This window comes from Primulina huaijiensis, unplaced genomic scaffold (genome assembly GCF_012295235.1).
Source record: "Primulina huaijiensis isolate GDHJ02 unplaced genomic scaffold, ASM1229523v2 scaffold40265, whole genome shotgun sequence".
NCBI classification, from domain to species: domain Eukaryota; kingdom Viridiplantae; phylum Streptophyta; class Magnoliopsida; order Lamiales; family Gesneriaceae; genus Primulina; species Primulina huaijiensis.
The window spans coordinates 38041-49975 of record NW_027359513.1 but is presented as its reverse complement, the minus strand read 5'-3'; the positions used below and the strand labels follow the sequence as shown (position 1 = coordinate 49975).

At 33.5% G+C, this 11935-nt stretch overlaps 3 protein-coding genes across 3 annotated transcripts; 2 read left to right on the top strand and 1 right to left on the bottom strand.

Annotated features, from left to right (window-relative positions):
- Positions 1 to 808: 808 nt before the first annotated feature.
- LOC140969184 (cysteine-rich receptor-like protein kinase 43) lies at positions 809 to 3760 on the top strand. The gene is made up of 6 exons (XM_073430457.1): positions 809 to 1101; positions 1213 to 1349; positions 1496 to 1706; positions 2301 to 2535; positions 2970 to 3120; positions 3208 to 3760. The coding sequence occupies exons 1-6, from the start codon at positions 1038 to 1040 to the stop codon at positions 3607 to 3609; spliced, it is 1200 nt and encodes a 399-aa protein (XP_073286558.1). The 5' UTR covers positions 809 to 1037; the 3' UTR covers positions 3610 to 3760.
- Positions 3761 to 4484: 724 nt separating this feature from the next.
- On the top strand, positions 4485 to 6064 carry LOC140969168 (uncharacterized). Its single transcript, XM_073430437.1, has 2 exons — positions 4485 to 4895; positions 5282 to 6064. Exons 1-2 carry the CDS (start codon positions 4797 to 4799, stop codon positions 5876 to 5878), a joined length of 696 nt encoding a protein of 231 aa, XP_073286538.1. The 5' UTR covers positions 4485 to 4796; the 3' UTR covers positions 5879 to 6064.
- Positions 6065 to 9382: 3318 nt separating this feature from the next.
- On the bottom strand, positions 9383 to 11102 carry LOC140969178 (lignin-forming anionic peroxidase-like). Its single transcript, XM_073430450.1, has 3 exons — positions 10604 to 11102; positions 10313 to 10478; positions 9383 to 10062 (listed from the first exon to the last, which is right to left on the bottom strand). Exons 1-3 carry the CDS (start codon positions 11018 to 11020, stop codon positions 9671 to 9673), a joined length of 975 nt encoding a protein of 324 aa, XP_073286551.1. The 5' UTR covers positions 11021 to 11102; the 3' UTR covers positions 9383 to 9670.
- Between the last annotated feature and the right edge of the window lie 833 nt (positions 11103 to 11935).

Genomic DNA, 11935 nt, shown 5'->3' with positions numbered 1-11935 from the left:
ATTTTATTATTTTAATAATTAGATATTTAATCATAAAAATTAAAAAATAATAATTGTTGATTTTTAAAATATTTACTTATTTATGTTAATTATTAATATTTAAAAACTTATTTGATTTAATGATTTATAATTAATATAATTTAATACAAATACAAAAAATTGATATAATAATACATTAAATAAAATATAATAATTCATATAAATTTATTAATAATAAAACATTAGTCGTAATTAAAAATATATTAAATAAAATATAATAATTAGTATATGTAAAATAAAAGGAATATTTTGAAAATATTTTTTTTGGCGTAAGATTTGAAATAAATGAGTTGGAGATGAATGTTATATTTGGTACAGAAATCGCACTATTTTAGTGTAACATTTGCACCAAAATAGATTTTGTGTTTGTAGATGGTCTAAGGGCCAAAAAATGCTGGTGCATGACGATATATGAATAACATGATATTCTCCTCAACTGAGAGGGAGGCAGAAGAATGAAAGAAAGAGATTTGTTGTTTTTTTAAATAAAAAATTCTAAAATTTATTTGAATTTTTAAATATCATTCGTAAGCTTATTATTCATTAAACTTTTTGTTTTTTTTTTTAAATAGTAGTATTATTGGTGAATTTCTTTTTTTTATTTTTACGTTGGCTGTTCTCAGTAGGGGAAATCACAAAAAGTTTATTGGTCAAATTTACTTCGCTTTTGAGATCTCTTATTCTTATCTCGTATTGGGCAGATAAATAAATCGCCTAAATTGAATAAATACATTTACCAACCGTAAACATGGATAAATAATATTTGTGGGCTTAAAAGTCAACTCGTTAGCTTGCCTGGGAAAAATCTCAGATGTTAGAACTTAGAACAAATCAATTGGACGCGTATTTATCTGAAAGAGTTGTCTTTATTACATAAACAATTGAATAATAGTCTTCCGGAAACCAGATTTTCAAGGAAATTCAACAGAAATCGCAAAGCTTTTTTTGTTGTTGGGGGGATCAAGTAAATAATCTTGTTCATGAAATGGTAGGATCCGATGACTAAATCCAAACGCTTCCTTCAGAAACTGGTGAATCCCTTCACAGCACTGGCAAGAAAAGGTTTCTTTTTTGGTGAATTGTAAATACGCAGTCGTTTGATTTTTGTTTTCTGGTCATTAAAATTTAATGGCGTTGTGTGTGTTTTTCGTTACTGTTTGATCTATTCAAAAGATCAAAACGGAGCGGACTTGGAGGAAATTGCAGCACAAGCACACAAGCAGTTCTCTTTTGAAACCCTTTCAAAAGCAACCAACAATTTTCATCCTGATCACAAGCTTGGGGAAGGGGGATTTGGCCCGGTATTCAAGGTAAAATTAGATCCCAAGATTGAGCCATAGGTTCCTTTATATGAATGAAAAGCGTGGATCTATTTTTTTAAAAAAATACATTAGGAATGGGTGTGAACTTCGAATCAAGATATGATTTTGGGTTTTTGATATTTGATATTTTTTAGGGTAAATTGGCTGATGGGAGAGTGATAGCTGTAAAGAAGCTGTCACAGAGGTCGAGTCAGGGGAAGAAAGAGTTTGAAAATGAGGCAAACTTGTTGGCCCTTGTGCAGCACAGGAATGTGGTGAACCTGTTGGGTTTCTGTGTGAAGGGTGCAGAAAAGCTTCTTGTTTATGAATATGTTGCTAATGAGAGCCTTGACAAACTTTTGTTCAGTAAGTACTTTTAGTTAATTATGCGTTTTGTATCAACATTTGGATCTTTGATTATCAATATTTGTTCAGAGAATGAAGTTTAACGAATTATTCGACTATGTTGGCCAATATTTTAGCCGACGGTGGAATTGTTGGTTTCAAGCATTCGATCTTAGCATTGATTCTAGTATTAGGAAAGGTAAGGGTCATTCAAATGTTTACTCTGCCCTCTTTTGGATTACCTAGGCGTTTATATTTCATGTATACAAACAACACATTTAGCAAGATGTAAATGAGGATTTAAGTTGAAATTCTTAGAGAAATTGTTTTAATTCGAGGTCAAAGATTACCGATAACTTTAATGTAGGCATGCAGTGTCCATGTACTCTTAGTCTATTAGAAATTGTTTGATTTCCTCTTCGGTTGGGATTCTTATTTGAACCTTATGTGCGAAGAATTAGTCGTTTGAATAGGTCGAACTAGAATACTGCCCAAACGATTCCATTTTCTTCTGCTGATTAGCTGTATTTGTAGATGTGTACAGTATCAAAACAAAATTTACCCGCCTCTTACAAATGCTGTTTCAAGTATTAATGTGTTGTAATAACGATTTAGAGTCTCACGGACAAGAAGTACTTGATTGGGATCGAAGGCGTGACATGATAACAGGCATTGCAAAAGGCTTGCTTTACCTTCATGAGGATGCTCACTGTTGCATCATACACCGAGATATCAAAGCTAGCAATATTCTGCTCGATGAAAAATGGGAACCGAAGATTGCTGATTTTGGCCTTGCACGTCTCTATCCCGAAGATCAAACACATATCAACACTCGTGTAGCTGGTACCAAGTAAGTCTCCACACCGTAAAAAAGACAATGGTTTCTCTGTTAATGTAGTTTTTCTGTCTAGTGAAAAAGATTGAAAAGGTCTTTTATGAAATTTAAAACTAAATTTAGGATTTAATGATTTATCTTGAGAATTAGTTGTTTTTTTTTTATTTATGTTGGATATGTAGGTTATGCAGATTTATAGTTTTCCCATTAACCAACATCACCAAGCTGCCAAATCTCTAAAACAAGAGGTAGAAAATCTGAAAACTTTGAAAAAATGGATGCTAATTGTTTCTTAAATGGTCGCTATATTATTTCTGGAACACTTTTGAGACACTCGTCAAATTTAACCATCCAAAACCCTGATTAGTATGTGGTGATAACATCCAAGTTCATTCCATTTGGTGGCAACTGGGAAAAATTAACCAACCAAAGTATTAATTTGTTGACAGTGGCTATATGGCACCAGAGTATCTCATGCATGGCAATCTCTCTGTAAAAGCTGATGTTTTCAGCTTTGGTGTTGTGGTTCTTGAGCTGATCAGCGGACAGAAAAATTCCACGTTTAATCGAGACCCTGATTCCCAAAGCTTGCTTGAATGGGTGAGGACTTGATCTTTTGTTCAAAATGATGCTGATGTAATGCAATCATGATATAGTCTTGGAAACTTTTGCTGTCTACATTTTCAGGCATACAAACTGTACAAGAAAAATCGGATCATTGAAATTGTGGATCCTACAATGGCACCATCATCGGATAGAGATCAAATATCAATGTTTATACAGATCGGATTACTCTGCACCCAATCAGATCCACATATACGTCCCGACATGCGACGCGTAGTCATATTATTATCAAGGAAACCGACTGTTCTTGAGGATCCGTTGAGACCTGGGTACACTGATTCCAGGTACAGAAAGCCTCACAAGGCAGGTACTTCATCTTCCAAAACAGGAAGTTCTGGTGAATCGAATTCAAAATCCTTCGGCTCGACGACAGGTTCACAAACTGTGACAGCGACTGCAAGTACTTTGCGATTCATGAGTGAAAAGTTAGATTCGAAGAAGGGAAAGCAACCTATGCAAAACTAAGCTTCTGTTTTTTGGATAATATTCTTTGAAATGTATTGTTTCTGTACAGATGAAAGTATTTTTTCTCTCTAGTTGGACTATGGGAGTAACGTTTGGTCAAGTGCCTTGCTTGCTTGACTTTCCAAAATTATTACTCAAATTGTCGGCTTCTTCTCTCATCTTATCCTATCATTGAAAATCCATACCATGTCTGAAATACCATAACCACCGATGGGTGAACTACCGAGATCCGATCAACTGTTAACCAGACAGTGCGTGGGAACCATGCTCAACCATCGGTGGTGAGCTTCAAAGCGCGGAGCCTACCAACATCACCGCATTTGGATAATTTGGCTCGCTGGCTCCTCGCCCCTTGGAGGAGTAAGGAAGATATGTGACGCGCATCTTCAGCACTTGTTTTACATGCTCTTGCTTTACTTTGGTAAACATCTACATATCTATTTATTCTTTTAGTACAATGCAAGTGATTAGATTTGAATTATGATAAATTGATAGTCGCTTTTATGCATAAATTAATCAAATTCCTGACCTATTATATTTTGTTATCATCAATATTCTTTCATTCATCCCACATCTTGTATTTGAAATTATTTGGTTCGGGTAGTGTATAACATGAGTTAGTAGTCGACTCAATTAGTTCGAGTGGATGACAATCAATTTTTCTTTTCTTTTCTTTTTTAATTTGAAATTTCTTTCGCAAAAAATTTATCACAAGATCTAAATGATTTATTTTTGTTTGGGATCAAACTGATTTAATTTTAGTACTTTGAGCTAGGTTGAACTTGTGGTGAGGCCAAATAGTGGAGATGAAAAAGCAGGTTATATAATATCCAAAATTCAAAATGGGAGGGCAAACAAGTAACTGCACATATAAAATTTTAAAAAAGATAAGAAATAGCACAGCCACGTCAACGATCCACGTGACAACGTCGATGAACAAATTGAACCCTTAGATGAGAACCCAGAAGCGAATCCCTAGCCGTTGGATGTCACTCAGTTCTCGATCTAGCTCCGATCTATTCGCCCCCTTTTAAATCCCTTCCTACAGCCGATGTTTTAACCCAATTTCTTCACTTTCCTACAGTTCCCTTCCGTCCGGTGGGGACTATTTCTTGCTCCAACTTCCCTTTTTTCTCAAACTATAAAGCTTGAATTTTACTGGAATTTTTGAGGTTTCTTCTGTGAGTATGGCGGCTGAAGAACAGCAAAGTTTCAATCCCCAATTCGCAGCTCAGCCTCAGCCTCCGACTCAAGTTTTTCCGCCCACGCTGCCTCAGTATCCAGAGGTATGATTTTTGTAAACCTGAATTTTCTTCAAAATATCGTTGGAATTTGTGATTTCCGGCCCACAATTTTTTCATTCTTCGTTTTCTGATAAATTTTATTACTCCAACAATGGATATTAACTCCAAATTTCAAATTTTAGCTCCTTTAAATTGCTCCCAGTTAATATTTATCGACCAGCTTGAAAGCTACTGAAATTACATTTTACAGATCGCGTTTTCCGCAATTCAGAAGTAACTTTTTTCAGCTTCCTTCCACTCTCACAGTTCATTTTACATGCGTTTTCCCATTAAACTATTCGTATCGGACACAAATTTCTTTTAGTTTTACGATTGGTTCTCTTCCGTCTCTCGAGTATTTCTTCAAAGACCGTGGAATTATTTTGCAGATGATCTTAACAGCTATCGAAGAACTGAACGAGAAGAACGGCTCGAACAAAACTTCGATCTCGAAGCACATAGAATCCACCTACGGAAACCTCCCACCCGCTTACTCCACTCTCCTCACGCACCATCTCAACAGGATGAAATCTTCAGGCCAGGTCGTGTTTTTCAAGAACAACTACCTTAAACCCGACCCCAATTCGCCACCTCGCCGCGGTCGCGGGCGTCCCCCGAAACCAAAGGCTCCGCTTCCTCCGGGAACTGTCCTACCACCGCCGCGTCCCCGGGGACGCCCCCCCAAATCCCGTGATACTTCCGATCATCCGCCACTTCCCAAACGAAATCCAGCTTCTGCAACAAATTCAATGTCGGGGAAAAAACGCGGGAGGCCGCCGAAGGCTGCGGCGGAGCAGGTCCCTACCGATACCCCCACTACCTCTGCAACTGGAGGAGAGCCACGGTCCCGTGGCAGGCCGCCGAAGGCTGCGGCGGAGCAGGTGACTACCGGTATCCCTGCTCTCTCCACTACAGGAGGAGAGCCGCGGGGCCGTGGCAGGCCGCCGAAGGTGAAACCGGCTGTAGCAGCGCCAGTAGGGGCTTGATTGAAGTAAGCTGAATAGGTTTGGGGGATAAGTGATAATTTGTTGGTTTGGGTTCTTTTTTTTTCATTTCGTTGTAGTCCTTGTAGTTTAAGTTAATTCTGATTTAGGATGGTGAGAGCCAGCGGTGCTTTGTTGTAACCTGTGTTGTAAATTTAATGGAGTGGTATTGATGAGAGGCAAACAAAATGATTTTTTTAATTCATATATTCTCTTTCAGATAAAGATTGATCATCTTCCTATTTTATACAATTACTTGTTTTAAATATATTGATTTCTTGTCATTATTCAGAGGTGTTATTGATATTAAATTTTTTTGGGATAATTTGGTTTTGTCTGTTTGGCTTTTATTCTGAATTTTACTTATAAGGAATAAATTAAATGTTTGATTAATTATTAAAAATTCGATTTTTTTCTTATCAACGTTTTTTCGAGTTACGTTTCACATAGTGTTTATTAAGTATGGTTTGTTTGAGATTTACTTAGGTAGGTTAAAATAATACATCTTCACTCCTTATGATTATTTATCTCACTCTTAATCCATCTTATTTTTTCAATTTTATCCTTCTCTTAAATCCAAACTCACCACCACTTCCTTCCACCGACTGCCCACCGGCAACCCTCGCCAAAGGCCGACCGCCGACGCAAAAATGGAAAGACAATGTTGTCAATTCATCAAAAAATTATTAATTATCCCATCATACCAAACATAATATTATTTTATCATTATATATTATATTTCTACTTCAATCATTTTTTTTTTATCATTTCTCTCTTGATCATTTTATTATTTTATCCTCTAAACCAAACGCAGCCTTAGCGTATCACAAATGATAGGGGCTGAGAATTTTATTATCATAAAAAAAGTTATTAATATTTTATTGCACTTTGTTATACTATGACTAGGCCATACTTTTTGCGCATGTATATACTGCAATATATTTTTAGTACACATCAATTTATTTCACTAACATATGAAATTTCTTGTCTATAAATACTTAATGCATTCTCATATATTGACATTAACATACGCTAAACCCAAGATAAGAGTTCACTAGTTTAAATAAGTGTTTTCAGAATCGGTCTGTTCAATTGGGAATCAGTTACGGGTTCAATCTAGATATCTTCAAAAAATCGATTTACCTGTTAAACCGATTGAAAACGATCAACATCCAGTTAAACTGATGTTGAACCGGTCAAAAACTCGTTGGACCGATTCACAATTTTTTGAATTTATTTTTCTGTTATTTATATGATTAGTTGGATTTCAACATTGTTAAGGTTATTATTTTATTAATATTAGAATTTTTTTATCTTTTAAACATTAAAAAATATATTTTATTATTTACATACACCTTTTAAATATATTATTATTTTATATTATAACAATGTTTACTCCGACCGATTAAACAGCCAGTTTAGAGTTGACCGATTCAATTACGGTACAATTATAAAAACATTGGTTTAAATTATCTTCATCCCTCTTTTTCTTTCTTTAATAATTAATAACATATGGCCTGAAATTTGAAAGTAATAAATAATATTGATTGATTGCATTCCTAACAAATTTATTTTTGGTTTCACTCTGCTTTCGCTTTTACTTTGAATTTGGCGTGGTTGCCTTTGTAACATTAAAAAAGAAAGTGCATTGGAAAATGTGAATTTTCCTGTTTGTTTGGGCATGACAAACAAAAGATGGTACGGTAGATAATAATAAAGTTTAAAAAGAAGGGGAAAAAAGGTTGCTCTGAAATGAATAAATATGGTTTAAATTTAAAAAAAAATTCATTTTATTCTTTTAATTTTTTGAGCTTTGAGTATCGTATAATATCAAATCCAAAATATGGCATCTTACGTTAAATTATGTAGTGTTTCGCCTAGGCCCCTTTTTTTTTTACCTTAATATACAATTCTTTTTTTTTATCTTCATATTTATACAATAATTTTTTTATATCAAATTTAAATTTAAAATCAATGACATATTTTCTTTGCTCGATACACTTTAATTGAAAAATATATTGAATAATCTTTTTAAAATAGTTTTAAAATAATTATATATCTATTATATTTTATTAAAGTTGAGGACTTGATAGTAACCACCTAGGAATGACACCAATTTTTTCTTCCAACTTTACCTTTATATGATACTAATATTACACTTTTGTTTGTTTGTTTTTTTAAAATTTCAACACACACTTTTATTTTTATTTTTTTTATCTCAACAATTCAAATATCAATTTAGTTTTTCCATAATTTGTCGAATTTCACTTTAGTCCATCGATAATATAAAAAAAAGACTATACACACACGTATAACGTGTGCAAAGTAACTAGTATTATATTATGTAGGCCGTCTGCCTAGCGTCTTAACGGTCCTAAACAACATCTTTTAGAAGATGATTATTTTTGATCGTGGTGAATATGTGTTATTCACCTACTAATTAAAAATGATAATATTTTATACAAATGGTGAAATATAACTACATACACCGAGGTATGATTGAACAAATCTGAGCATTAAATTATTAATCTCAAAATTTTTGTATTTCACTTTAGAAATCTTTCTCTTTCAATGTAATACAAACTACCCAATTAATTTAATTTTTTAGGATCGAAATGCAATAAACTATCAGTCATCATTGTCCAATTCCGTTAGTTAATTCCCGAAAGTTTTAAATTAATAACCTAAATTAGTTATTGTGAGGGAAAATTGTGTTTTTTTTATGTTATATTTTTCGATTTTAGTTATTTATATTGTCAAATTTCAACTTAAGTCTATTATTTTTATTTTTGACAATTTTAATTTCTTTTTGTCATCTATAATGTCAAATTTCAACCCTCTAAAAAAGACTAAATCGATTGATATAGAAGTAAAACTTAAATTTGATAATATAAAAAACTTAAATCACAAATATATATGACAAGAATTGTAATTTAGAATTCAAGTGGTATTTAAAGGTCACACAATTAAGAGTTCGATTGCATCACATCATTCATATACAAGATTTTTTTACAAATTATAATGGACACAGACTAGTCAGCTATAAGTATTCGATCATGCAAATTTGTTTTCCACATATAAGTTTGTCTTTCATTTTATCAAGATGTAATTTTATATATAGAACATTGAGTGCATGAATTCATTTTCGTTTTTTTTTTAAAGTGATGAGAAATTTTCAATAATATCTCCAAAATTTTTTTATTACATTTCTATCCTATGTTGAGAGTAACAAAATATATGTGTGTGTGTGTGTGTCCCTCTATGGAGATATATATAGATGGTACGTACCATCACGGCATAAAATTAAATTTGTCAATATTGAAATAAAGCTAGAAATCACGTCAATGTCTATTCCCAAGATTTTTATTTTTAAAAATAAAAATATTGAAAATGACGGCTAATCATTGTTGTAGGTCAAAATCAACTATTTTAATTAATTTAATTAAATTAATCAGTATAAAACCATCGTTTCATTCAAGAAAATTACGTTAAAAAGGATTAAAAAAGGAACACGAAGTTATTTTAATTACAAATGAGCAGCAACCTCTTATTCATTTTACACTTACACGTGAAGAAACTTATACTCCACAACTATACATTTGAGAGCTTGGATACAAAGGAAAGTATGAAAATCCAGGGTACAATTTGGGATATATAATTTCTATTGATCGATCCAATTATTTTGATTTCCGCTACAAAGTGGTGCTTGCCTTCCCAACATGCTTTAAATATGATATATATATATATATATAGAGAATAGAAGTTCAAATCAGACGAAAACCCAATGCGAATAACTTAGTTGATCGACCTACATACCTTTCGGATGATTCCATTTGTCCCGAGAAGCGGGGAAATATCACTCATTTTGACCATGGCACTTGCAAAATCAGCGTTAAATGTTTGAGGATTCCTGCTGTATTCAGATACGATACTGTCTGCAGATCCGTTATTGAAAAGAACTTGATCCGAGTGGAGAAGTCCTTTTAGTTGTATCAAATTCTTGAAGTAGTTATTATCAAAGGAAACCGGCGTCACCAAATCGAGCGGTGCCAAGTTAGTGTCACCGCCACTTTGTGGGCATCCCCGTCTACGTGTGCTGGCGAAGCCGGCATCTATGCGCTCGGTTCCGTTGCTGTAGATACGAGCTCGGAACGTCACACATTGGGCTTGACCTATTGTATGAGATCCTGTATATATATAGAGAGAGATTTGTGAGTCACTATATATGATGGACATGATATATGTAACATAGATATCGATTTACATGTTTTCAAATTCTTTGTTGTGTTTAACATATTATATTCTATGTTATATTTAGCGATTGGCCGTGACCATCATTGGCCGAGTTAGGGACAGTAGTCGAATATGAGACGTTACAATTATCTTTGTGTATTCAACTCTATTTATATATTTTTGCATGGCAAGATTGATTATTACCCGATAAGGCAACCATGTCTCTTTCATTAAGTCCTTTATTTGCGAATCTTGATATAAGAACGTCAAGATTTGAAGAAGGGCCGGGAAGATCTGAGTTTGCTTGTGCACGATTGGCTGTTGTTGAATCCCTTCTCCCAAGTTTCACCGCCCATGTTGGACCTCCAACCTTTAAATTAATTTATATAAACAGTGTCTCAGAATTTGCATTATATATGGCAACGTTATCGAATGTCAATCTAAGCATTCATTTAAACGTACACAAATATAGACTTTAGTATACACAATACTTACGAGAACTGATGAATCGCGGGCTGCTACAGCGAGTACGTCAGCACAAGAAACGACTCCAGGGCATATAGCCTCAACTGCACTCTTTGCGGCTTCAATGACTTCGAAGCCTCGCACAGAATTAACGTTAGGGAACGCAGTCTTCTCACTTTGAATGGTAGAGGTCTCGTCGAGCAGTAGCGATGCATCACAGCCCTGGACGAAGCAATCGTGGAAAAGTAGACGAATGATCGAGGCCGCCATGCGACGTTCTCGGGATACGGCTTGTCGGATGGAATTTTGGATGGTGGTAAGCGCATTTGGGCACGTTGTGGCGTAAAAGGTAGTGGATAATTGTGCTTTACATGGCATGTTATACAACAAAAATACAAGTGAAACAAGCTTCAACAGCTTCCCAAATGAACTCAGGGACGCCAACATGATTGGATTTTTTTTAGATTTTCTAACAGAAAAATCAATGGGTTTAATTTTCTTTTAGTGTGTATTACTTGCTAATGAACTCTTTGATGATTGATCACAAGGGGTTTAGGCTGTGAATATATAGGGACGGAAAGAGTTGTACTTCGGCTATGTACAACGCGTAGTTGATTTTTAATTTTTAAAAAAATAATATTTTAGTCTTTAATTACTTTTCTCTTTCTATTTTGAAAATTAAACTAATAAGGTGGCTACTTTGTAGATAGGATCGATCTGAAGTTATATAAAAAAAATTTTGTGAGACGGTCATTTATGAAAAAATATTATTTTGTTTGTTAAAATTATTATTTATTATTGTAAATATGACATGAATTACCAGTCTCATGGATAAAGATACGTGAGACTATCTCATAAAAGATATACTACTAGAATTAAGGTAAAATTATATTTGAATGCCTTTTTATTTTACAAGTTGCAACTCAAAGTTATATGGTTAGTATATCATTGTAGATGGTAAATGAAGAAATGCAAGTGTTTCGAGATACGAACAAAAAAATTATTAAATAATTATTTTCATTAAATTTATTCAAATTACTTTTGATAAAATTATAAACTTTATATTTAGCATAGATTATATATCAATCATATGTTTTTTGTTTTCTTAAGGAAATAATCCTATAAATTTGTTTATTTTGTGTTTTGGTACGATATGTATTGACATTCGGGTTTTGATTTTGTCAATATTTTTTAATTATTGGAAGTCCAAAATAACATTTATGAAATGATTTTTAACGCCGCAATTCACATCACTGGTCTTTGATTGAAATTTATCAGATTGGTTTTCGAAGTTCACACTGGAGTCTCAATGAAAAATTATGATGCGCGAACGAACTAAATCGAACCGAATATTATATTATT